This window comes from Kogia breviceps, chromosome 14 (genome assembly GCF_026419965.1).
Source record: "Kogia breviceps isolate mKogBre1 chromosome 14, mKogBre1 haplotype 1, whole genome shotgun sequence".
Lineage (NCBI taxonomy): Eukaryota > Metazoa > Chordata > Mammalia > Artiodactyla > Physeteridae > Kogia > Kogia breviceps.
Window position 1 is genome coordinate 87,056,652 of NC_081323.1, and position 27,942 is coordinate 87,084,593.

A 27,942-nucleotide genomic window follows, 5' to 3' on the forward strand; every position below is an offset into this window, starting at 1 on the left:
AAAGAAGTAAATAATGGCATCATATAGCTAGTATGTGATAGGGCTGAGACTGGAATCCAGGCAGTCTGACCTTAGATCCCGTGGACGTACCTGTTTTAAACTACTGTCTTGGCATTACCACAGCCCTGTTACAGGAATGAAATGAGATAATTGGTTTTATATTGCTTTTCAAATTGTTGGGTAACATAAAAATACATGAGGCATTAACCTTGAGAAAAATATTAGAGCTTTAGTGGAGGAATTATTAATTTGTGTTATCCAGTAATTCATATCAAACGTGCTTTGTCTTCAGACATAAAAGGAGTTGGAGACCTTTAACAGAATCATTACATCTATCAATAGATGGTTAGTTTAACTCTGGTTACATTTAAAAGGAAACAGGAAAGTTAAAGTGCTTACTGTCATAGATGATAAATGGGTATTTGACTAAAACACTGAAATACGTTTGCGTAAGTGATACTTAAGGTTTGTGTCTAAGGTGAGCAAATTTTAATATTTTAAACATTAAGTGAAAATTTTACTGTTTCTGAGTGAAAGTTTTTTCACACCTATCAGTTTGAATAAAGCAGTGTTTTATATTCCTTTGGAAGAATAGGAGATGGGAGGCCATGATTTCACTTTTAAGAAATGAGCAGTCGAGAAGATTTTATCAACAGATTCCTCCAGTCTAGTATAAGAAACAGTTGATAATCTTGAGCATAGTAATTGTCAGATTTTCTCTGGTGATTCCCAAAATGAATTATTGGCAAAGATCAGCATGGAAAAATGGCTCATTTTAATGCTTGGGTGCATGTGCTGCTTGAGGAGATAAGTTAACACTCCAATAGCTGTAAACTTGGCTTTAGGCTTGACCCTTTTCATGCCAAAGTTGAATTAAAGGACAATGTGATTATGCCCACCTCCTCCTAACAGTGTTCTCTGCCTACTTTTAGACTGGATCAGTCTCAGAGATGGACCCATCACCATATCTGACTCCTCTGATGAGGAAGGGGTTCCAATGCTGGTCACCCCAGCTCCTCAGCAGCATGATGAAGAGGACCTGGATGATGATGTCATCCTGGCGGAAGTGAGTTTTCTAAATCTTAACGTGATGAGGCATACTGCAAGTGAATCATCTGATTCTTCAGCCACTCAGTAGTGGGTAGGGGCCTTACAGAACAGCTGAGAGCACCTCTTGTGCTACACTTGTAGCACTATTTGTTTGCACTTGTTCTACATTTCTGAGAACAGCCTCTTTTATACCCTGCCTGATGTCCCCTTAGCTTAGAAGTCAGAAGCCATATGTTTTGGTCTATTTCTGGACTTAACTTTTGCACTATTGTTCTGACTCTTCATGTACTAGTCCACAGTGTTGTAATTACTATGTCCTTATAATGTATCTTAATATCAGATAGTGCCCATCTCCCCTTATTACTCTGTATTTTTCAGACTCATCCAGGATATTTTGTGCTTATATTTTAATGCAAATTTTAAGGTCAGCTTTTCTAATTCCAAAAGATAGGTAGTTTGTTTAATTTAAAACATTTCATTGTTATAGAAAATTTTTATAATATTGACCCTTTCTAACTAAGAACAAGTTTTGTCTTTCAGTCTAACCTTTTATATTCCTCAGCCGGAGCATTTTGAATTTTTCTTACTATAGATCTTAAACATTTTTAAGTTTGTTCCTGGTTATTTTATGTTTTCTCTTGCTTTTGTAAATGGCATCTTTTCTTCTGTGTACCTTTTTAACCTTTTTTTTTAATTTAAAAGTTTGTTGGTTTTTATATTAATTTCATAATCAGTCAGCTTGTTTTTATTGTCTGTAGTCATTTTTCAGTTGACCCAAGGAATGGTATCTGGTCCATCTGTAAATAATGATACTTACAGTTTCTTCCTTTCCAGTTTTTATACTTCTCTAATTATATTAAGTGATAAGTCCTCAAAATTTTTAAGTAATAGCAGTAATAGAAATAAGAAAAATAGCCACTGACATAAATGGGAATACTTTTAATATTTCTTCTTAAGTGTGATGGTGACTTTTTGCTTGAGATACCGTTTTTAAATTATGTTAAGGAAGTAGCTACCCACTTTATTTCAAGCTTTTATTAATGAGTAAATGTAGAATTCTATCAAATTCAATCTCAGCATCTGTGGAGATTATTATGTGATTTTTTAAAAATCTGTTAATGTGGTTAAATTATTTTGTCTCTGGACAGACTTTGCTTGATAATAGTATTACAATATGATGGTAATGTGCTGTTAGATTTTATTTGCTAAGATTTTATTTAGAGTTTTCTCCATAGATCTCACGAGTGAGATTGGCCCATGGGGGTGTGTGTGTGTGTGTGCCTGGGCTGTCCTTGACAAATTTTTTATAAACATTATTCTGACTTCATGAACAGTCTAGTTTTCTAGACTCTTTAAAGATTTGGTAGTGTAGTTGTGTTTTTTTAGCCTTGTTTCTTGATTTGATGAGCTAACCATTATCTTCCCTCCTCCTTTCTCTTCCACCCAGTCCTAAGAACTACTAACCACTTCTGTCTCTATAGATTTGCCTATTCTAGTCATTTTATATGAACGGAATCATATACTATTTGATCCTTTGTGACCAGCTTCTTTGATTTATCATAACATTTTCAAGATCTTCTGTGATGTAGGATGTGTGGATATACCACATCTTATTTAGCCTTTCATCAGTTGATGGACATTTGAGTTGCTTCTACTTTTTTGTGATTATGAATAATGAATAATGCTGCTATGAACATTCATGTAGAAGTTTTTCTGTGGACATACGTTTTCATTTCTCTTGAGTATTGGCTTAGTCCATTTGGGCTGCTATAACAAAATACCACAGACTGGGTAGCTTATAACAGAAGTTTATTGCTCACACTTCTGCAGGCTGGGAAGTTCAAGATTAAGACTCCAGCATGATCGTGTAAAAGTCCTCTTCCTCGTTCATAGCTGGCACTTTCTCACTGTGTCCTCACATGGTGGAAGGAGCTAGGAATCTCCCTGGAGCCTCTTCTATAAAGGCACTAATCCCATTCATGAGGGTTCTACCCTCATGACTTAGCACCTCCCAAAGACTCCCCTTACTGCTGCCATTACCTTTGGTGATGAGGATTTCAACATATGATTTTGGAGGCAGAGGGAGTGGGCACATTCAGACCATAGCAGGTATATACCTAGGAATGGAATTGCTGGATGACAAGGTAACTCTATTTTACTCTCCCAGACTGTTTTCCACAGTAGTAGCACCATTTTACATTTCTACCAGCAGTGTGAGTGTTCCAACTTCTCCATATTCTCACCAATAATTGCTGTCTATCTTTTTTATTACAGCCATCTTCATGGTTGTGAAGCAGTATCTCATGATTTTGATTTGCATTTCCTGATGGCTAATGATGTTGGCATCTTTTCATGTGCTTATTGGCCATTTGTATATCTTTGGAGAAATGTCTATGCAGATCTTTTGCTTGGTTTTTTTGTTTTTGTTTTTGTTTTTTGTGGTACGCGGCCTCCCACAGTTGTGGCCTCTCCCGTTGCGTAACGCAGGCTCCGGACGCACAGGCTCAGTGGCCATGGCTCATGGGCCCAGCCGCTCCGCGGCATGTGGGATCTTCCCGGACCGGGGCACGAACCCGTGTTCCCTGCATCGGCAGGCAGACTCTCAACCACTGCGCCACCAGGGAAACCCTGCTCGTTTTTTTTGTTTTTTAAATTTTTAAAAATTTTCTTTTTGGTTGCATTGGGTCTTCATTGCTGTGTGCGGGCTTTCTGTAGTTGCATCGTGCAGGGGCTACTCTTCATTGCCGTGTGCAGGATTCTCATTACGGTAGCTTCTCTTGTTGCAGAACATGGGCTCTAGGCATGCGGGCTTCAGTAGTTGTGGCATGTGGGCTTTGTTATTCTGCGGCATATGGGGTCTTCCCGGACCAGAGCTTGAACCCCTGTCCCCTGCATTGGCAGGAGGATTCTTAAACACTGCGCCACCAGGGAAGTCCCCCTTTGCTCATTTTTAAAGTGTGTTGTCTTATTAGTGAATCTTTATATATTCTGAATACTGTACCTTATCAGATGTCTTGATTTGTGGGTATTTTTTCTAGTTTTGTGAATTGTCTTTTTACTTCTTTGATAGTATCCTTTAAGCACAAAAGTTTATCTCTTTTTTCCTTTGTCACTTGTTTTGGTATCATGTCTAATACTACATATGACCTATTTTAACCTTTTTTGGGGGCCATACCATGTGTGGCATGCGGGATCTTAGTTCCCCAACTAGGGATCGAACCCGTGACTCCTACAGTGGAAGTGCGAAGTCCTAACCACTAGACCACCAGGGAAGTCCCCCCATATGGTCTATTTTAAAGGCTAGTTCAGGCTTCCTCACATAGAGGCCTCAGCACTAATGTTTATTAGTGTTTTAAACTCTGGGGATTGTAAAGACTTTAAAACAACTTTAACTCTATTTGTTCACCTCCCAACTTAAATACTGGTTTTTTTAAATATATTTTAATTCTGTATACATTTTTAAAATTTTATTTATTTTTTATTTATTTATTTTTTACGGTACACGGCCCTTTCACTGTTGTGGCCTCTCCTGTTGCAGAGCACAGGCTCAGCGGCCATGGCTCACAGGCCCAGCTGCTCCGCGGTATGTGGGATCTTCCCGGATGGGGGCATGAACCCGTGTCCCCTGTATCGGCAGGCGGACTCCAACCACTGCGCCACCAGGGAAGCCCAAATTTATTTATTTTATTTATTTATTTTTGGCTGCATTGGGTCTTCATTGCTGTGTGCTGGCTTTCTCTAGTTGCAGAGAGTGGGGGCTCCTCTTTGTTGCGGTGCGTGGGCTTCTCGTTGCGGTGGCTTCTCGTTGGGGAGCATGGGCTCTAGAGTGCAGGCTCAGTAGTTGTGGCACAAGGGCTCAGTAGTTGTGGCTCACGGGCTCTAGAGCGCAGGCTCAGTAGTTGCGGCGCATGGGCTTAGTTGCTTTGTGGCATGTGGGATCTTCCCGGACCGGGGCTCAAACCCGTGTCCATTCTTTACCACTGTGTTACCAGGGAAGCCCCTGTATACATTGTTTTAAACCCCGTGTTTTTTTGTTTTATACAATCAGTATTCACTTTACCTTCTCCAGATATTTATCTTTTTATGTTGGTCTTTATTCCTTTCTGCATCTCTGGCCTTAAAACAGATTATTTTTACTCTACCTAAAGAACACTCTTTAGGATTTTCTTTATGGTAAATCTGATATTTTCATTGAGTATAGAATTCAATGTGTCAGTTATTTTCTTTTAACACAAGATACTATTCCAGTGTTTTTTGCTTCCATTTTTTTTTGATTTATTTAATTGAAATATAGTTGATTTACAGTGTTGTGTTAATTACTGCTATACAGCAAAGTGATTCGGTTATACATATATATATATATATATATATATTTTTTTTTTTTTTTTTTTTTTTTTTTTTTTTTTGCGCGCGTTATGCAGGCCTCTCACCGCTGCGGAGCACAGGCTCCAGACTCACAGGCGCAGCGGCCATTGCTCATGGGCCTAGCCGCTCCGCGGCATGTGGGATCCTCCCAGACCAGGGCACGAACCCGTGTCCCCTGCATTAGCAGGCAGATCTCAACCACTGCACCACCAGGGAAGCCCTATTTTTTTTTTTTTTTTAAAGATGATGTTGGGGGTAGGAGTTTATTTATTTATTTATTTTGCTGTGTTGGGTCTTCGTTTCTGTGTGAGGGCTTTCTCTAGTTGTGGCAAGTGGGGGCCACTCTTCATCGCAGTGTGCGGGCCTCTCACTATCACGGCCTCTCTTGTTGGGGAGCACAGGCTCCAGATGCGCAGGCTCAGTAGTTGTGGTTCACAGGCCTAGTTGCTCTGCGGCATGTGAGATCCTCCCAGACCAGGGTTCGAACCCATGTCCCCTGCATTAGCAGGCAGATTCTCAACCACTGCGCCACCAGGAAAGCCCATATATATATATTTTTTTTGTTCTTTTCCATTATGGTTTATCATAGGATATTGATATAGTTCTCTGTGCTCTTCAGTGTGACCTTGTTGTTTATCCATCTGGTTTCCATTTTTCCATTGAAAAGTCAGTCAGTCTTTTTCCTTTTAAAAGCAATGTGTGCTGCTGCTTTAAATTTTTATCTTTGTATCTCATTTCTACAATCTTCCTATTGCTGTGTCTAGGTCTCTGTTTGGATTTTTTTTAATTATCCAGTTTAGATCCTCAGAAATGAAATCAAGCTGCTGCTCTGCTTGAATATTTGTATTTTATCTTCAGATATTGCTTCTTATCTCTCTTCTCTTTTTCTAGAACTTTAGTTACATAGTTGGGTAAAACCTTTTCACTGTATTATTCTTTATGTCTCCTATTCTCTTATCTAATTTTCAGTCATTTTGTGTCTCTATGCATTATCCTGGCTATTTTCTTCTGACCTGTCTTTCCGTTCACTAATTTTTCTTTTCAACTGTGTTTATTTAAAATGCTGTGCACTGATCCATTGATTACTGATCTCAGTTATTGTATTTTTACATTCTGGAATTTCCATTTGATAGTTTATTTTTTTTCTTTCTTTGTAACAGTTTCTAGTTCTCTGGTGAAACTTTCAATCTAGACTTTTATTTCCTTAAACATGCTAAGCATGTTATTTTAGAATCCATGTCTGATAACTTCACTATTTGGAATCACTGTAGATTTGTTTCTGTTGTCTATTACTTCTCTTGGTTTTGGTTTTCTATTATGTTGCGTCAACTTCTTATATGCCTGGTTATTTTTTGTTGAATAGTAGTATCACTATATATGAAAATTTTGAGGTTCTAGGTGGTGTTATCTTTCTTCAAAGAGGGCCTATATTTGTTTCTCAAAGAAGGTTTGGGAGACCAGGAAGCTCAGATCCAGGGATTTAAACTATTGAAACTAGGATTCAGCTTCTGAGAGGTCCAGCATATTTCTGGTTTACCCTTACTTCAGTGGTGTGTACCCTTCAAGGAATGACCCTAGAGCTTGAGATTTACCAGAACTCCTCCCCATGGTGTGTTTTGAATTCAGATTTTGTGCACTTAGCTCCTCAAAAAAGATACCAATCATTCAACCTTCTCATTCTTCATCCAGGTCTGGGATTGGCAAATGCATCTGTAGAAGAAAAGTAGCTTATTTTGTTGGATTTCTTCCTCCTGTATCCTGAGGCCTTCAAGTAGATGTTTTGGTTTTGCTTTGGTATTTTGACCAGGGTTTCTGCTTTTACTCAGTAGAAGGGTTGATCTGAATGATCTAGCATGCCATTACTAGAATCAGAAATCCACTTTGGTGTCTTTGTCCACGTGCTTTCTGAATCACAGTGGTCTAGTAACTCTTGATTGTATATAGGCATGTCTCATTTTACTGTGCTTTGCAGATATTGCTCTTTTTTTTTTTTTTTTAACAAATTGCAGGTGTGTAGCAACCTTGCATTGAGCAAGTCTTTTGGCACCATTTTTCCAATAGCATTTTTAAAAATTAAATATATACATTGTTTTTTTAACCATAATGCCATTGCATGCTTAATAGACTACGGTATAGTGTAAACATAACTTTTCTATGAACTGGGAGACCAAAAAATTCATGAGACTTACTTTATTGGGATATTCGCTTTATTGCAGTGGTCTGGAACCAAACCTGCAGTATCTCTGTGGTATGCCTGTAGTTGATTATTTAGTTGGGTTTTGCCTAGTGGTTCTATTTAAAGAGACTTTTAAATTAAATAGGTGAATTAATCTAATTTATATTTATTAATGTGACCATTATACTTTGTTTTTAGTTCTCTCATAGTGTTTAATATACTTTATATTTTTATTGCTTTTAAAAATGATCTTTCACTATATTCCCCGCATTTTTGAGGTTTTATTTTATTTATTTTAGGGGATGTGTCCTTGCTGATAATTTGAAAGGTTTTTATCCTTAGGTTTTTTTTGTTTGTTTTTAGTTCTTCTAGTACTTGCATTTATACTTTCAACTGCTGTCCTTACATATGTCCTTATATGTTGATTTACTAGCTTTAAGTGTATCTTTTGACCCTCAGCTTCTCCATTTCCCCTCCCAGCTTTTGATGGTTACCTTATTTCTACAAAACCATGATTTAGAACATTTATATTAAATGGCTGATTATTTCATTACTTCTTTGTGTTCCTGCTTCTCTCTTTTCTCATTTTGTTCACTGTGTAGTACTGATTTTATCATATGTGTTGCTCATCTACCACTTCTTTTTTCAATAGTTAGATATCTTAATATAGTTTCTGTACTGGTTGTTTTTTTGTTTGTTTGTTTTTTTAAGTATAAATATACTTTTAATAAATATAAAGTATATTTCTAGACAGATGTTAGACTTAATTACACATAACAACTACATTTTAACAACAGGAATACATTATATAATCAACAGAATCAAAATAAACAATTTGTTGAAAAACAACATTTTTAACTAATTAGTATTTTCAGAAGGACTTGACAAATATGTTGATTATATGAAATTAAAGGCCATTAGGTTTACAAATGTTAAAAACTTTTCTCCTTCTACGTGAGGCCCCTCTAAGACAACAGAAAATTATATAAGTGAAACTATTTAAGAAAGAAAAGTTTAAAAAAAATCTCATAACCACTTAAATGCTCCGTTGATAAAGTAACAAAACATAAGATCTCTTCTGTTACCTTTTAGCATCTATTACATGAAAATCTTTTAAAGTGTAACGTTTTAATAAAAGACAATGGTCCATTAATTGAATAACAGAGCTAGACTGTATTGAGTAACATATTGTAAGATATCGTTCCATAAAAATAAGGACGGCATTCTCAACTGAAACTGGCTGATTTTAGTATAGAAACATGACTCATAATCTTTTATACACAATTTAAGACTATTAAATTGAATTAATGATTATATTAGACATACATTTAAAATGCTCATTTAAAAATATTCTTGAAAATCTGTTAAGCCCAAGATCTTCATATATTCAACTTTAGTATGCTTCTGATATTTGGTAAATTGCTAAGGAAGAGAGTTATTTTCAACAGTTCCTGTCTCTGCTGAGTTCAAGAGAGTGCCCAGTCTCCATAAATAAAAAGTAAATAAAGGAAATGCATTCGAGAGTTGCAAAATAGTTTCATCATGCTTTTGAAGAAATTTCTCGATTTCTTGATCCTCTTGCCCTATTCTTGAAGTGTTGCCTTCTTTGGTTTCCTTCTGAAGTAGTTGTTCCAGAACCCAGAGAAAATATTTTCATAGCGTGTCACATTGTAACTGGCTTGCACCTGATTGATGGCACTCAGATCATCAGCGAAGCTGTTTACTTCTGACAGAAGCAGAGATATTATAGATTTTCTCAACAGGCTGAAACTTCCCAGGGTTACCAGACTCTGAGAGACATAATGCTGCACCGGAAAGCGATTGATATGGCTGTTCCTTAAAATAACCTGTAGCAGGGTCTTCTCAAATTCTTCCAACTTCTTGGAACGCTTTTTAAGAATATGATTAGATAAGTTACAATCACTGATCAGTCTAGCTAAAGTATCCACAGCTTCGATCCAAAAGCTTGAACCAGGAAGTTTGGGTTCTTGGTAAAAAGTGATCAAGCCATCCAGCAACTGAAAAAACAGAATCGGATACTGTGCAAGAGGCGTTTTCAAAGTGGCTTGAGTCTGTTTTCAGACTCTCTGACTGGGTCAAGGTCTTCAATCCAAGCAGATGTTGCAAGAACTGCATGTGAGAAGACAGAGGCTTTTCCAGAGGAGCACAAGGTCTGTTCACAATGGACAGTGGTGGGAAGGGGGTGGAGATGCAGCTCTCCCCAGAATGCTCGGTCATCTCTGAAGGTTCAGTTCTCTGATCATTTGATAAACCGCACCCAGAATCTTCCAGCAGAGTCGAAGTGTTTTCAGAACTTCTAGGTTCCTGAGCCTGCAACTGGGAAGATGGACCTCCAGTCTCAAATGATCCTGAACAAATCCTGCTCAGAAGAAGTTTTTGACGTAATTGCAGAACTTCAGCTTCCAAGGCTTTGACTTTTGCTCTCCACTTTGATTCCTGCCCAGACAGCATCCTTGCAAGATGCCCTGTGTATTCTCTGCTGCTTTTGTCTGCTGGTTTTGAGTGGATAATTGCCAAGGCCAGAGCCAGCTTTGAAGTTCTCAAATACCATGCTTGATCATCTATCCTGGCTTTTGTCCCTTCTGGGCTCCTGCAGAGGAGGGAGGGCACCCCCGCCAGGTGCAGGCGGGGAGAGGGGTGCGGGGGCGAGAGCTCTGCGCCATTCCCGGGCAGCGGCTCCCCAGCCAGAGTGAGAATGCCGCCCGGCGCCGGCTTCCGCCCTCCGGTAGCAGGCGGGGAGGGCCTGGCCACGTGCCCCACAAGGCCCCGCAGCGCCCTCGGGTCCAAGGGTGTACTGGTTGTTTTTTATCACTACTCAACGTTGAATGCATTTGAAGTTTTCCTGGACTAGCTCTTTTCAGGCATTTATGTTGGGGAAAGGCTCAGGCACTATTCTTGGCTAGCAGGAATTCTTCCTATGACAGAGGACATTGGGGTGGCGGCGGGTGGGGGAGGTGTGCTTACATGCACGTATGCTTCTTTCTTTCTTACTGCCTGGCAGATATTGCCAGTTTCAGAACAGCCCAGTTCAAAGTTCTCTCCCTCCTGCCTCACTGACAGCCTACCTCCAGCAGAGACGTGTGTCTTCGTTAAGTCTAACCTCAGAACATCCTTGCTGCCTGATGGAGTGGAGGTTCCCATTGTTCCAAGCAAGGAGTTGGTTTTGCCCGCCAGGCCACACCACCTACTTTGGAAAACTCAGCCTTTCTGAAGCTTTCTCTGCCTTGCCTAAGATCTGGTTAGACTTCTCTCACTACATTTATCAGCTCCTTCTCATATATATTGTGATTTGGGATCGCAGGTGTCTGCTGGTTTTATCAAAGATTTTCAGTTCTTTGTCTCATTCTCCTCTCTGGATTGGGGTGATTTCAGAGAAGAGAAGGATCAGAGACATCTTTATTCTGCTACTTTAAAATTGGGCATTCCACTTTTTAAATTTATAAATAACATATGATTGTGTTCTCTATAGAAATTGAAACAATACAGATAAAACTGAAGTCTGTCTTCACTAGCCCCTTCTGCCCCAGAGGTTTCCCAGAGAAACTTGTCACTAGTTTGGCATGTAGCCTTCCAGATCTTTTTCTTTGAATTCATATGTATTCGTGTGTGCGTGTTTGTGTGTGTGTGTGTGTGTGTGTATGCTTTTAGAAATGGTATGTTTATGTGTGTGTTTTGATTTTTTTAAAGAATAGAATCAGTCTGTATATGTATTGTTTTGTAACTTTCCTTCACGTAGTAACGTTTATTGGTGAGGTTTCCATTTCATTACATATAGAGCTACTTCTTGGAGGCGTGGAGAGTTGGAGAGTATTTTGTAGAGCAGATAAATAATAGTTTACTTAACTATTCGCTTAGGAACTAACTTCAGAATGTCTCCAGTGTTTTTCTTTTTATGTTGCAAGCAGCGTGGCCGTCAGTATGCCTCCTTTGGATACATAAGGGTTTATAGAATAGATATTGGAAAACTATAGTGACAAATCATAAGGATATACATTTTTTAAAAAATAAATAATACCAAATTGCTTTCCTAAATTCACAAGCAGTGAATGATAGTATGGGAGTTTTCCCACATCTGTACCAATGCTAACTAAAAAGTTATCTAACTAAAACTTGTTTGCCAGTCTTGGGTGGGGGGGTACCTTGTTTTAATTTGCATTTTGCTGAATTACTGAGATTTAGCTGCTTTTCGTGTGTCTGTTGAACATTTCTCATTCCTCTACTGTGTTGTCATTCTTTCATTATTTTCTCTACTATGCAGTTACTTTTGTTATACTGGTCTCAGGTGAAATTATAATTCAAACTATAAGTCATGCTTCAATCAATGAATGGCTGCTTTGATTCTTACAGTTACTAGTGTGACCAAATTTCAATGTTAAGATAAATGTGAAGAATAGGTCTCATGGGGGTGGGTGTTTTTGTTTTTGTTTCTTTCTTGTCCTACGTCAGAAGCTCAATATAAGTACATAGGGAGGTATAGACACGGGAAAAAAAATTGAATTATTATTAAAATTTCATTTTTTCTTAGACAAATAAACCTCAGACATCACGACCCAATCTCATCAAACCAGCTGCCCAGTGGCAAGATCTCAAAAGATTGGGAGAAGAAAGGCCTAAAAAGTCTAGAGCAGCCTTTGAATCAGATAAGAACGGCTTTTTTTCTGTGTGTAACAGCTCGTTGTTTGGTTCTGGGGCACAGGATGATTCTGAGGATAACTACGGTGAATTTCTAGATCTTGGGCCTCCTGGAGTTTCTGAATTCATTAAGCCAAGTGGACAAACAGAAAGAGAACCCAAGCCTGGACCAAGTCATTACGAAGCAACAAATGACATTGTCAACCACAGAGCAGAGCAGAAAATCATTATCTTGAAAGAAGGTGGCCTTCTTTTTCCAGAAAGTGATCCTTTGGACACTCAGAACCAGTCATCTGAAGACTCAGAGACGGAGCTTTTATCAAACCTCGGAGAATCAACTGATATCCTAGATGACCAGGCCATTGAAGAAGACTGCTGGTTAGACCATCCTTACTTCCAGTCTCTGAACCAACAGCCCCGTGAGATAACAAACCAGGTTGTGCCTCAGGAGCGGCAGCCTGAAGTAGAACTGGGCCCACTGTTGTATCAGCATGAACCCTCAGGGTCAGCTTTTCCAAGACCGGCTTTTCCAAGACCAGAACCCCAGCAGGATGGGATTCCAGGCCCTTCTTCTCCTCAACCTGCCCATCCTCTGGGAGAGCTTGAAGACCAACAATTAGCAATAGACAATGAAGAGCCAGGTCCAGCCTTTCCACTGCAAGGATCTCAGGAGCCCAATTTGGAAAACCTTTGGGGGCAGGAGGCTCCTGACATAGACCAAGAACTCATTGCACTATTAGTGAAAGAAACAGTAAGTTTTATTTTGATATGTAAATAATTATACATACTAAGTATACTGAGTTTCCTTTCATTGCAAAAGTATTATATGTATGTGTGGACTTCATTTTCTGAATTTCCTAGATTTGTAGACTAGAAGGAGAGAAACTGAAGATTCGAAAATTGAATCAGGATTCCTGAATGTATGCTTAAACCCTCAGCAAGCCCTCTGGGATTCTAGCTGCAGATCATGGTTGCCCTCGTGCTGTCATATGAGCAGTCCCTGCAGTTTTTAAAAAGGAATTAACTCCAAATTCAAACCCTTAAAGCAGGTTTATAAGATTACCTAGAGCTACACTGTCCAATACAGTAGCTTCATTTGGCTGTTTAAATTTAAATGTCTTACAATTAAATAAAATTTAAATTTCATTTCCGATGGCAGCAATCATATTTTATAAGTGCTCAATAGCCACATGGGGCTGAACAGCTACCGTGTTGGAAAGCACAGAATAGAACATTTCCATCTTTGTACCAAGTTCTGTTAGATAGCACTGACCTAGAAAGTCATGCAGGGCTCTGTGGGCTGCTGTTTGCCTTGGAACAGTCTTTTAACCCTTCTTCCCCCAGGTTTTTTCATCTGGTCTACTAGATTGTGTGCTTCTTGAGGGTATACACTAGAAAGTGTTTTGTTCGTCTTTAGACTTCCTTTGCTTGGGCAGAGATGTTCAATATTTATTGAAAGACTATAGAATAGACATGCAGAATGGGGGCAGAGGACCGGGTGATCTCTACGTACCTTTCTAAATTCCATATTCTATGTAGACAGGTAAGTCTGGGCACCTTGTGTGAAGGTTTCAGCCAGACACAAAACTGCTTTACAGTCCTTTTCTAGTCTTTAGTCATTTTATGTACTTTTTGCCATCTGGTTTTTATTGCAATTTGAAACCATTCCAGGGGATGAAATATAAATAATGTTTTTTATTCCCTTCTAGGAAGTAAGATTTCCAGATGTAGCACATGGGTATATTGAGGAAATAATTCATTTGAAAAACTACTATGATTTGAATGTGTAAGTATACCACCATGCTTTTTTTCTTTTTTTTTCTTGTGGTAAAATATACATAACATAAAACATTTTAACCATTTGTAAGTGTACAGTTCGGTGGCATTAAGTATATTTACATTTTTGCACAACCGTCACCACCATCCATCTCCAGAACTTTTTCATCTTCTTGAACTGAACCTGTCCCCACTCCCTCTCCCACGCGTGTGCCAACCACTGTTTTACTTTCTGTCTCTATGAATTTGGCTCCTCTAGAGACCTCATGTAAGTGGAATCACACAATATTTGTCCTTTTGTTGCTGGCTTACTTCAGTTAGCATTATGTCTTTTTGAATCATCCTATTAGAAGAGTTCTAATTTTAGTCATATACAGACTGTTTTCTGGATCTTGTATAGAATCATGCATGGTTATAGAATTAAGATGTTTAGATAATTCTTAGCATTGATACTACCCATGTTTTGGTCAGGATGTTAAAGACATATTCTTCCCTATATTTGTAACAAAGTAATTCTGTAGCCACTCTGCCTACTTGGAGAAAGGTATGGAAGTGTTTTCTTTAGTTTTCATTATAAAGATGATAAATATGTTTTTTAAAAAATAAAAGTGTCCCAAACAATACAAAATGAAAAATAAGTCTCTTTCCTCTTATACTCTTTCACCTCCTTCTAGTATGCAGAGGTGGAACAGTTGTAAATTTGTAAAGAGAAGTAGGTATTGAACTTGATCAAAGTTTTGGCTAATTAATACAGATTATTTTAGTTAAAGATAGATACTAAACCTCTGTCCTCAAAGATTATATTCTGTACCGTAGAACTCCGCAAAGGTGCAAGTGGGAGCTGGCTGCCTTGACCAAGAGGGAAGGGCCCTCCTTCTGAGGTTAGCAGCCCATAGGAGGTACTTTTTTCTAATTCATACAGAGGCACTGTTGGTGCCATTGGCAGCCCTGTCTCTCCCCCTCTGTCCAGAGGCAGGCACTGTTACGTTTTTTAAACCAAGATGGAATCAAAGTTTCAAATGTATTCGTTTAGCTTTTTAATTTAGAACAGTCCCCCACTTACTTTTTTTTTAATGTTACTGATTTTTTTCCCCCTGTAATTTTTGAACATAAAAAGTTGAAAGACTATAAAATGAACACCCTGTATCCACCACCTAGATTATCTGACATTCTGCTGTAAGGAGGATTTTGCCTTTTTTTTTCTTGCACTCTTTTTTAAAAATTTTATTTATTTATTTATTTTTGGCTGAGTTGGGTCTTCGTTGCTGCGCGCGGGCGTTCTCTGGTTGATGTGAGCAAGGGCTACTCTTCGTTGCAGTGCGCGGGCTTCTCACTGCGGTGGCTTCTCTTATTGCAGAGCATGGGCTCTAGGTGTGCGGGCTTCAGTAGTTGAGGCTTGCGGGCTCTAGAGAGCAGGCTCAGTAGTTGTGGCACATGGGTTTAGTTGCTCTGCAGCATGTGGGATCTTCCCGGACCAGGGCTCGAACCCATGTCCCCTGCATTGGCAGGCAGGTTCTTAACCACTGCACCACCAGGGAAGCCCTGTGCTCTTTTTTAAATCTCTGTAGACATAAAGGTTTTGTATAAGTGGTGCTTTATAATCAGTTACAATTTTTTTCTTTTTGAAACTGAATTATCCTAAATTTGACCAGTAGGAGCCTCTTAAGATGCACCTGTTTCTTTTTAGCATGACTCCATTAGTCTTTGAGCACATCCTGGCTTTCTAATAGGCCAAGTTACCCCAGGCTTACCTTGAACTTCTCTGCCCAAAACCTGGAATCTGTCATTTCCCCCAAGAACCCCAGGTTTCTTAGAATGCGGATTGTTATTTATAAACTAACATTTGGGGGCTAAACTTGCTCATCATACCTACTAGCCTGTCATTATTTCTAGGACCTTTTCAAAGGACAGACCAAGAAAATAAGTTTTTTTAAATCATGAATTTATATTCAAAATTTCCCATTCAAATTTAACATTAAAATTTTTTTCTCAATCTTTCTGAATTTTACATTTATGTGTTGTTTTTTTCTTCCACTAAAAACGTAATTTCTAATATTAATGTATTTTCTTTATCCTAAGATATACAAAAAATAATTTTAACATAGTACTGATGTTACTAGTACTAATACTCTACTGAGTGAAGTAAACAATGTTTTGTAGTTATTTTTGCACTTATGTATATTTCACTAAGGCAATACAGTTAGAATATAGACTGTACTGGGCTGTAGATTGATGATATTGGTCAGATCTGGAAATTTTATAGCCACTATCTCATTAAATAATTCTTTTGCCCTGTTCTCTTTTTCCCCTCTTCTGTAACACTTTTCTTCTAAGCCCCTGTCCATGATGGCTCTTAACACCATCTCTTTGTTTCTGAGATGCATTCCAGATGATTTTTCAGGTCTAATCTCTAGCTCACCAGTTGGCTTTTCAGTGGGGATTATCTGCTAGTAAGTCCATCCGTTATGTTTTTAATTTCAGTTTCTATATGTTTTTCATTTCTAGTATTTTTATTCTTTAATTCTTCAGGCCATTCTTCTAGTGTTTTATTTTTTGTTTGTATTTTTAATCACTTTAGGTCTTTAAACACAATAAACATAACTTCTTTGTGTTCTGGATGTGATCATTCTGACACATGAAGTTCTTGTGAATATCATTCTGTTGTTTCTCCTGGCCTCATGGTATCCTGTTTCCTTGCGTTATTTTGTAGATTTTGACTGTGAGCACATTACTTGAGGTCTTGATAGAAACGGTTCCTTCAAGGAGGATTTGCTTTAACTTCTGTCATGTGCCTCATGGCAATGTCAGTCTAATACTACTTTAGGTTGTTGTCTGGAAGTTTTATCTTACCTGGGTAGTAAGACTTTAGTCTTGCATGAGGACTAGGTAATCTTCACAAATTCTCAGGGGGAGTTTTGTTTTCCCATCCATCCACTCAGCAGCACTGTTAAGACATGCTTTTCCATGTGGTCTCTGAGCTTTTTCTCTTATGCTGTACGCCCTGTGAAAACTAAGGGCTCACGTTTATTAGGATCAACAAACGCCCGCAGGAAAACTAGCTCCTGTGTTAAGCTTATTTCTCAGGGGTGTCAGTTTCACTTAGGTTTGGACTCCTGAAAGCTTACTAACTTAAACATATTGGTGTACTTTAAAAGTTTTATTTTAATATTTCATTCAGCAGCTTTCAATTGGAGACTGCCTGGATACTTAATCTTCCATACTCCTGGAAAGGGAAGCCATTTTGTTATTTTACACACCATTCATTCTTCTCAAGCCTTTCCTCCATATTCTGGATTGTGTATAACTTAATTTTTTTTTATTTTTGAACTATAATACTCATACAGAAAAATGCACAAAATAAAGATGCACAGCTTAATAATTTATCACAAATCAAACATTCATGTAACCACCACCCAGAAATCTTCAAAAAATAGAGCATTGCTGCCATCTTTGAATGCTGTATGAAGATTTCATGTAATCTGTATTCTCTCGTGACTGGCTTCTTTCCACATTATGTTTGTGAGATTCTTTCATGCTGTGTATAACTATAGTTCATGCATTTTCATTGCTAAGTAGTATTCCACTTGTATGAAAATGCTGTAATTAAATTTTTCCCTCTCCTTTTTTTTTTTTTTTTTTTTTTTTTTTTTTTTTTTTTTTTTTGTGGTATGCGGGCCTCTCACTGTTGTGGCCTCTCCCGTTGCGGAGCACAGGCTCCGGACGCGCAGGCTCAGCGGCCATGGCTCACGGGCCCGGCCACTCCGCGGCATGTGGGATCTTCCTGGACTGGGGCATGAACCCGTGTCCCCTGCATCGGCAGGCGGATTCTCAACCACTGCACCACCAGGGAAGCCCTCCCTCTACTTTTGATGGACATTTGGGTTGTTGTCACTTTTTGGCTATCACAAATAATGCAGCTATGAGCATACTTGTACATGCCTCCCAAGCCCCTAGTCTTAACCAGACTTGGCCTTCTTTACCACCCTGTTGGCTAGTGATACCTTCAAGTATAAATTTTTTAATTTTGTTTTTAAATTTTGGTCTTGTTTCTCATCTTTGGGAGTATTGGTCTGCCATTACTAGAAGTGAAGGTGCTGTTTTATTCTAAGCTTTTAAAATATTTTCTTCTTGAGTATGTAAACAACATGATGACAACTGCATTATTTTTAATTAATAAACTTTAATTTTAGAACAGTTTTAAATTCATAGCAAAATTGAGCAGAAATAACTACATTTTTACAATGAAAAATATCTCCTAGACTTCCACTCAACTAAAAAAACAACTGATCGATTGATTGATTGATTGATTGATTTTTGGCTGCATTGGGTCTTCGTTGCCGCGCACGGGCTTTCCCTAGTTGTGGTGAGTGGGGGCTGCTCTTCCTTGCAGTGTGCAGGCTTCTCATTGCGGTGGCTTCTCTTGTTGTGGAGCACGGGCTCTAGGTGCACAGGCTTCAGTAATTGTGGCCCGAGGGCTCTAGAGCGCAGGCTCAGTAGTTGTGGCGCACGGGCTTAGTTGCTCTGTGGCATGTGGGGTCCTCCCAGACCAGGTCTCAAACTCGTGTCCCCTGCATTGGCAGGTGGATTCTTAACCACTGCGCCACCAGGGAAGTCCAAACTGATACTTTTTTAACGTACCTTTTTAGTTCTTAGAATGAAAACATAATTTTTTTTGGAGGGTAAATACAGTTTTGGATATCTTTTTCATGAAATAATGTTAAGTAAAAAAATATTTTCCATTTTTTATGGTGTTATTAGTGATTACCTGTAATAAAAATTATTCTATTGAATTTTCCTCTTTGTTAAATATTTTTTCCTGTTCATAGTTTCACTAGTGTTCTGATAAACATTATTCTGCATTATTCCATGTAGTACTTTTCGGTTTTTTTGTTATACACTGTATGCTGAAACACTAAAAGTTAAGATTTGGGATCAGGAATTATAAATAGATTCATGATCCTTGAAACATATTTCCAAATAGCTTTCCAGGGAATTCCCTGGCAGTCCAGTGGTTAGACCTCTGCGCTTTCACTGCGGAGGGCCTGGGTTCAATCCCTGTTTGGGGAACTAAGATCCCACAAGCCAAGTAGCACAGCAAAAACAAACAAACTAACAAATAGCTTTCCTGTGGAGTTGTGCCAGTTTATGTTGCTGTTAGAGATGTATATGAATTGGTTTAATCATTCCTCAACAATATTGAGTAGTCTTATTTTAACTAGGCATAAAGTAATTAATATTTTAGCTGCATTTCTTTGATAATTAGGTATGTACCATTTTTCATATATTTGTTTACCAATTGTATTTCCCTCCTATGTGAATTGTTTACTCCTCTTGTCTCATTGAATTCCTTTTTTTGTTAATAGTTTCCTGATTATGAAGCATAATGTTTGTTCATTTTAGAAACTATAAATGATAAAGTATATACCTAGCACATTTAGTTACAGAATACTGATTTGAATAGGAAATACCAAGTAGTAGTTTGAATAACTTATAGTAAATATTAAAGTAATCCTTTAGAAATTTAGTATACTATAATGTTTCCCTATCATTCTACGGATGAATATATTTTTAAATATCTGCAAAATTATTCTTCAATGTAATATCGGTAAAGTGTGATCAAATTGACAGATTCTGTGACAATTCTGTTCTCCTACCTCCTGAGTCTCATACATGTCCTTTTTTCTAGGGGCTTACTGACTGTGCCTTTCGCATCACTGAAAAGCAAATATTCATCCTTAAACATAAATTCTTGTGAATTCCAAAGGAAAGGGAACGTTCAATAATTGTATTGAATCTTTTGAAACTTACAGTATGATTTTCCTGACGCTGCTTTCCTTTCGTCCTTGGGCTGTTGAGACTAAGTTGTTAATTCTCAAAACTAAGTTGAATGTTGTTAATGTAAGGCCGAAAGGAGGCCCAAAGCAGAGTTGAGCAAGCTGGTATTTTGTGGGGCTGTCAGTCACTTTGTGTGCAGTCTTTTAAGTCATCTTTAGATGTAACCAGCTGGTCGTTTTAGCAGGAGGGGCCTGTTCACCAGAGAACCTGCTGTGATGGTAACCTACTCTTTGATGCTTTAACTAAGACTTTTCACTCACATGTGGTGCAACTTAAATTGGATCGAGGCAGCAAAAACTATTAAAGAATAAACGCTTGGAATATTAACCTGCCTTATTTAGTGGGAGTGCTTTCTCGAGACCCTTTAGCTTGTCAGGTCAGATCAAGCATGAAATAGTATCAGTAGGTGGGCAGATTTGAGTTCTGACAAGCATTTCGATATGTGAAGTTTTTAATAGTGTTGAAAATATAAAATGAACTGCTAAGAGAAGAACCTCTAAAATGCGGTGGGGGGGTGATTCAGAAATTATACCTACTATTCTATAGCATGTACTTTAGAAAGTGCATAAAAATAGAACATTTTAAAGGATGAGATTTTTAAAACTAGAAACAGAAGTTTTACTACTGTCTTCCAACACCCTAGCAGATCATCTAACATGCATCCCACTTAGGAGACCTCTGGCTTCACTCATGCATGGCTGTTCTATTAAAGAAGATTCTTTATATTTGACCTTTTTATCTTTCCCCAAATTCCTGGTTTGGGGGCAGTTTGTTGGCCTGTGGTAGCCACACTTATCAGAATGTTACAAACAGGTAAGATTGGAATGGAGGAGCTATTCCACATCTGGTTTGTAGTACGTCCAGTTGTGCATGTTAAAGGGGTTGTTTGGAACTCCATGCCTTTCTCCACAAGTACTGGGTTCTTAACAGTGACTAATTCTCAGGTTTGCCTTCAGAGACCTGTATACCCTGTGGTGCTCGTCAGTTTGTACTGGAACAAAGAGTCACCGCCAGTGACAGTGCTTTTAATGGGAAAGGTGCTCAGAATTCTTGACTAGGGGTGTCTCCCCTTCCTACTACTGTAATATGGGAAAGGGTTTTTTTTCTCTCTCTGGGCCTCTGGCATTGTGTTCCAGAGACTGGGTGTGGTGATAGGAAGAGGAGAGCTTAACGATAAGAAGCATGGGACTCCTGGAAGTGATGATGAAGAAAAAGGTGTTGAGGTGTGCTGACCAGTCCTGGAATAGGAGGAAGAGGGGGCTTTGCAGTCGGGCTTTGTATTCCGGCCAGTGCTGAGGGTCCTGAGGGGGATTGCAAAAGAAGCATGCCTCCCTAGTTTTTAGTCCCCACACACTAGCCCTTGGTGAGAAGAGGAGCTGGAGGTGAGCACTTTTTCTCTGTCTTCCTGCTAGACCTGTCTTAATTAGAGGCTGCACTCCTGACACTGGACAGGAGAGACCTGGGGAGAAGGGAGTTGAGTGAGAATCATGGTGGGGCACCTTTGAGGCAGTGGAGTCATCTTCAGAATCTGCAGGAGCAAGGGAAGGAAGGTAGAGGAGAGGGCCAGCCCCGGGCGCCCTGTGACGGGGAGGCTTCCTTGCTCTGAAGTGGCTCGCGCTGCATATACCGCCAGGCTCTACTTGTCTGTGTGGAATCATCCCGGGAGTACAGCTTGTTGCCTTCTTTGGTTGTTACAGGGTGAAGGGCCTTGTTAGTTAACATTTGTAAATCTTGGTGGTGATACATCTCTCATGTTATCTTATTCTCTGTATCCTTACTTTTGAAGGATTTCATAGTAGTGATAAAAAGACAAGGTTGTGAGTCTGGTATGAAGAGATTCTCTTCTTAAGCAAACATGGTCTGTTCCTTCAGCCTTACAGTAAACTGAGCATCCCTCAGATTGTCAAGGGGATTTATTACCGTAGGGTTAAAAGAAGTATTGAATTAGTAGAAGGTCTTTTATGTTCCGTTTATTAACTCTTAGAAAACTGTTTTTAATTGTGAATGTAATACAAACTTTTCCCCATACGGTTCAACCAGTAAGAATTTCAGTGACTTCATTATATTGATACCCAACTAATAGAAAAACTTCAGAGTTTATATTTATCAGTATGTATATTACTTTTTAAATTAGCAAGTAAAAATAGAGATTCAGTGTAACTGTCTTTTGTCTGTTTTGTTTTTCTGATCTGCAAACATTTTAATTCCCTGATAGGTCAATTATAATGTGTGTCTAGAAACTTTATTTTCACATATTACATTTGAATGAATGGGCAGGTGTGGGATTCGGAAGCAGTATGAAAGTAACGTCATTTATTTTTGCAGACTTTGTAATTTTCTTCTGGAAAATCCAGATTATCCAAAGAGAGAAGATAGAGTCCTTATCAATCCCAATAGCAGCCTGCTTGCCAGCCAAGATGAGATAAAGGCAAGTTGTGCTCTTGTTTTGCAGTGTCTACTTGGAAATGCTCTGCTCTTTTCATCATTTTTAAGGGAATAAACTGCTTTGTCAAGACACATTTTTTTAAGACTATCCAGGAAAGGAGGATTTCAGAATATATATATTTTAGTGGGATTTCTCTGAGTCACTTTGAATTCTGTATTTGACTTCTTTCATTGTAACTCTTTCTTCCCTTCCCCACAAAGAATTAAACAAATCCTCCATATCTTTAATCCTACAAAGGAAGTTCCTAAGATAAACAAGAATTGGACCGAATTATTTGTATCATTTTAGGGTTTTTTTTAACATTTTATTATGAAATTTTCAAACATACAGTAAAGTCAGAAGGCTTTTCCATTGATTACCTATATACCCACCAGCAGGAGTATTAAAAGTTAACATTTTACTGTGTCCATTTTGTCACACGGCCGTCCCCGTGTCCATCAGCACATTCCTCTTATATTTTATTTCATTGTAATGCACTTCAAAGTAAATTGCAAAAACATCAACACACTGCCCCTTAAATACTTTAGCATGCAGATTATTGCCTAGAGTTTAATGTCTGTTTACAGTTTTTCTTTTTGTATAAGATTTATATACAGTACATACACCTGTGTAACCAAATCCTGTATCAAGATATAAACAGTTTGGTTTTTAGAAATCTTAATCATTGTCTTCATTTGTGATCCAGACTAGCATTTAGTGTGTTAAGTGGTTGAAGGAAAGTACAGTTCAGAACTGCTTCACTGGGATCTGTTGTACCATCCTTCTACTTACCACAAATTCTTTTTGACTCTTTCTTTTATGTATGGGTATTACTCATTTTATTGCTCTTTACTTTATTGTGCTTTTCAGATGTTACAATTTTTTTTTACAAATTAAAGGTTTGTGGCAATCCTGCCTTGAGCAAATCTGTCGGTGCCATTTTTCCAACAGCATTTGTTCACCTTGTGTCTCTATGTCACATTTTGGTAATTCTCACAATATTTCTGACTTTATTATATTTGTCATGGTGATCTGTGATCAGTGACCTTTGATGTTACTGTTGCAAAAAGACTGACTTGCTGAAAGCTCAGATGATGGTTAACATTTTTTAGCAATAAATTATTAATTGCAGCATGTACCTTTTTTTTTGTACATATGCTGTTGCACACTTACTAGACTACAGTATGGTGTAAACATAACTTTAACTTTTCTTTGCATTGGGAAAACAAAAAATTTGTGTGACTCGTTTTATTGTGATACTAACTTTATTGCAGTGGTCTGGAACCAAACCCGCAGTTTCCCTGAAGTATGCCTGTATTTTGTAGGTGGAAAAAAATTCATTTTTCTAAACATTTTGTGAAAAGAAAATGGCTAAAAAATTGGGTTCAAATCCCCAGCTATACTTTTTCATAGTTCCAACTAGTAAAACTAGTCTTCAGACTCCAGACAGACTGTTTAACCTCTCTGAACTATCATTTCTTCATCTCTCTTCAGGGTTGGTATCCTCCTTTAGAGTAATTATGAGTACAAGTCAGATTATTCTCTTCGGTAGTAAATAATTCTTCCGATGATTCCCCCTCATAGGAAATGCACCGTCTGGCCTCTAATGTTGTGCCTCTCTCTCGTTTCAGTTGCCTAAAATAGACTTTTTTGACTATTCTAAATTGGCTCCTCTTGACCAGCGCTGCTTCATCCAAGCTGCTGACCTCCTGATGGCCGACTTCAAAATGCTCAGCAGTCAGGACATCAAGTGGGCCCTGCATGAGCTCAAAGGACACTATGCAATCACCCGAAAGGTGCTCTACTTGGTCTTCCTGGTGGGGTCACACCTCTTGACTGCTCCTTCCCGTGATAATAGAATGAAGAGTTCAGCTTGTGGAAATTGGGATGGTTTATGATGGTAAAGAGCTAAGGAGTTTGTCAGGGTGAAGATAAATAGACAAAGGTATTTGCTGATCAGGAAGAACTGAATGAAAAGAAATACATATTAGAAGCAGGGAAGTTCTGGTTTGACCATAAAGACATGGAGGGTAATGAATTTTCCCATGGAATGTGGATGACTAGAGTGTGAAAGATGCATTTCAGTGCTACTCCTCCCTCATTTGCTTTCTGACTGGGAGCTGGCCACCGCAGTCCTCCCCCAGATGGCTCAGTTAGCCGCTACACGCAGAGTCTGTAAAGGGCCCAGGAACCCAGCTCTCCCCAGGGAGTGGTGGTTTGCCTCAGAAGAGAGTAGGCAGCTACTGACAGCTTTCGAGGTTTTGTTTTTTTTCTTCTGGGCCCTAAGTTAGGTTCCATGTAAGGGTCTCTGTTCCAGGGCTTGGAAGGGTGCTGGTCACTAGTGGGTAGCAGACATGCTTCATTTAGTGAAGTCCATTGTACATTCCCCGTTTCATAGCCGTCAGCCAGGGTGGAAGAGTGAGCACCAACAGGTCCTTGACTCGTTCCTCTTCTTTCTCCTGCCTTTAAATCCATCTCTCCTGCTGGAGTTCTGGTGATGCTCAGCAGACAGTACGCTTTTCTTGCCAGAAGACAAGCAAATGTGCAGTTACTTTAACGATTAAAACACCCACTGGGTCTTAACCTGAAAGAAGGTGAACATCGGTGAATTTGCTGAATGTAGGCCCCTTCTACCTTTAGATTGATAACATCTAGGTAGGCAGCTGTCAACAAACTCCTAATTAATTGTAGGTTCATTTTAGGTAAAATTACTCTGAAAGGAACACAGAGATAGTGCCTTCTGTTTCTGAGTCTCATTCCCCATGCTAAAGAGGGAATGTCTGTACTGTCATTGAAAAATGAATGAGTTCCTCCCCACCAAAATAATGACCTTGAGAAAGAAGGGGCTCTTTCATATTTAGGCCCTGCCTGGCATCTTTACTGATGCTGTGGTGCCTCACACCTTTTCCGAGCTCCCAGGGAGCCTAGATGAGAAGTAAGAGGGCAGCAGCAGGAGACAGCCCCTGTGGTCTGGGTGTGGGCTGGTCCTCACTGGTAATGTCCCTGCCGCCATCCTGAGATCAGTAAGAATAACTGCTCGCACATGCTTCTCCCCACTGAAGACCTACTAGTTATATGGGTGGGAGGTTGTAGGGCTTTGTGGCTCAGTTCTTGTTCATACCTTCCTTATCCTTTTCCTCGTTTTTCTGGCCCTTTATATTTTTATGGTGTCTGCTTGTTTTGGTGGGTAATTTTAAAATTTGCAGGATTTTGAAAAAAGGTGGGTTGGACTATTGGAATGAATGTAAGGTGTTTAAGGAGAAATAATGTTTGACAGAAGCTAAAGTCTGATGTGCTCAATCAGAAAGTCTCCCTGCTGTATGGACATGGTGCACAAGACTTCTGCCTTGTAGGAAGTTACACTCACATGGACAGGGGTGTAGAAAACATACCCGGAGATGCTTCCGAGTTTCAGCAATAGCATGTCTTCCCTGCGCCACTCCCCAAACATGGTGATAGCTTTGGGAAGGTATGCTGACTGAAGACAGAGTCAGTTCTCCGTGGATTTCTCTTTTTTTCACTTTTTACTATTAACATCAAACACATATAGAAGCAAAGATGGTATGGTAACAAGCCCCTGCTTACTGTCACTCAGTTTCAGCAGTTATCAGCTCCTGCCCAGTCTTATTGTATTGTATTTCCACCCCTACACGCTTCTCCCTCCCAGACTGTTGTGAAGTAAATTCCAAGCTTCATTTCATTTTTTTCATCCATAGGTATTTCAGTATTTATCTTTAAAAGATAAATCCAAAGACAGAATAATTTTTAAAACACAATCAGGGGCTTCCCTGGTGGCTCAGTGGTTGAGAGTCCGCCTGCCGATGCAGGGGACGTGGGTTTGTGCCCCGGTCCAGGAGGATCCCACGTGCCGCGGAGCGGCTGGGCCCGTGAGCCATGGCCACTGAGCCTGCACGTCCAGAGCCTGTGCTCTGCAATGGGAGAAGCCACAACAGTGAGAGGCCCGCCTACCGCAAAAAAAAAAAAATAAAACAATCAAAATACCATTATCACAGCTTAAAAATTAACATCATCAGATACCCAGTCAGCATTCAGATTTCTCTGAATATGTCAAAATCTTTAGCTTGTTTGGTCATAGAGTTCCAAGTAAAATCTGTTCATTGCAGTTGATTGATAAGTTCTTAAATCTTTTTAAAAATCTGTAAGCTCTCTCTCTTTCTTCCCCCTTTATTTTTCCTTACTGCCTGTTTGTTGAGGAAAACTGGGTTGTTTTATCTTACAGGTTTTCACAGTCTAGATTTTGCTGACTGCACCCCTGCATTGTAATTAAATGATTCCTCTGTCCACTCAATTTTGTATAAATTGATGGTTACATCTAGAATCTTGATCAAACTTAGGTTTGATTTTTTTTCTCTCTCTTGAATTTTAATTCTACTTCTGCCACTTGTTGGTGTGTGACTTTAAGCAAGTGTCTTAAACTTGCAGAGCTTCAGTTTTCTGTTAGTGAATAGTGGATGTCTTAGATGGGTAATGTGAGAATTAGATGAGATAATATATAGCAGGCCTATAACACAGTGCCTCACATATATCGAGTTTCAGTAACAAGTTCCCATCCCTTCACACTTCTCTCTGTGTGCTACAGAATAATTTTCAAACCTTTTTACTTAACAGTTACTCAGTGCTATCTTCAGAGTTGGTCCTTAGTGTAGTACAAGAGCACAAGAGCCTTGCGTGGTTCGGCCTCCTTAGGTTTGCAGTGCTGAATTCATGTTAGAGAGGCCTGTGACCAGGAGGGCCCACTCTGGTTTGTTCCAAGCCTGTGGTGTGGAGGCCCAGAGTGCAGGAAGACTCTACCCGCATGTGTGTGCACTTGTGGATATTTTAGCTCCACTCTTTTTATGGGTGTATCCTGTGGGTAAGCTCGTTGGAGACCCCAGTGCAGCTGCAGTAATGTTTCTTCTGGTTGTAAAGTTCTGTAGGAACAGAAGTGCTATCAGCACTGTTTTCAATGAATAACTTCTAAACTGGAGAGAGCTGGTCATCCTTAAAATTCACAACAGGAACTACTTCTTAAAATGAATGTTTATTTTTATCAAACTAATTAATTTCCATAGTTTAAAAAAAATCAGGGACTTCCCTGGCTGTCCAGTGATTAAAACTCTCTGTACTTCCACTGTAGTGGGTGTGGGTTCAATCCCTGTTCAGGGAACTAAGATCCTGCATGCTGTGCAGCGTGGCCAAAAAATTTTTTTAAATAAATAAAATACAATAGTGGCAAAATGCTCATTTATAATTTTGTGAACAGCAGGCTGAAGCCCCCTTCTTCATCCTCTTCCTGTCCTGTCTAGAGGCAACTCACAACTCTTTTATATGTTTTTTTTTTCTGGTATTTACCTCCACGTTTATGAACATATTATTATGCTTGATTCATTTGTTATAGTTTACTCTTTATGGTAGATGGAGGTTCTAGATCTAACAGACACTCATCTTTTAGATGCATACAGCTTTTTTTAAATCTGTTTTTAGAATTGTCAATATTATGACTATGGAAATGTTCACTGCTAGGGCAAGTAATGTACTATGATAATGTTTACTTTTTTGAATTTTGTGTTTTTCATAGAGTTAAAAATCAATTGCCTTGGTTTTTTCATTTGCTTTTTTTGTTTTGTTTTTTGACTCTGGGTAAATCTTTCCACACCCAACA

General features: G+C 38.9%; 2 protein-coding genes across 4 annotated transcripts in view; one reads left to right on the forward strand and one right to left on the reverse strand.

The window, feature by feature from the left end:
• Positions 1-27,942, forward strand: part of RNF216 (ring finger protein 216) — a 174,340-nt gene that overhangs the window by 30,983 nt on the left and 115,415 nt on the right. For 2 of the 3 annotated variants that reach the window (XM_059037334.2, XM_059037335.2), the window contains exons 3-7: positions 933-1,066; positions 12,138-12,995; positions 13,954-14,030; positions 22,181-22,283; positions 23,912-24,076. In XM_059037334.2, the coding sequence (XP_058893317.1) occupies positions 933-1,066; positions 12,138-12,995; positions 13,954-14,030; positions 22,181-22,283; positions 23,912-24,076 (1,337 nt within the window). The remainder of the gene's footprint in view (positions 1-932; positions 1,067-12,137; positions 12,996-13,953; positions 14,031-22,180; positions 22,284-23,911; positions 24,077-27,942) is intronic. The other variant, XM_059037336.2, reaches the window with a different exon arrangement.
• Positions 9,014-10,753, reverse strand: LOC131741009 (meiosis-specific protein MEI4-like). Its single transcript, XM_059037491.1, is given in 4 exon segments — positions 9,014-9,234; positions 9,237-9,615; positions 9,617-10,406; positions 10,713-10,753. Coding segments are annotated over 4 exon segments (1,431 nt in total).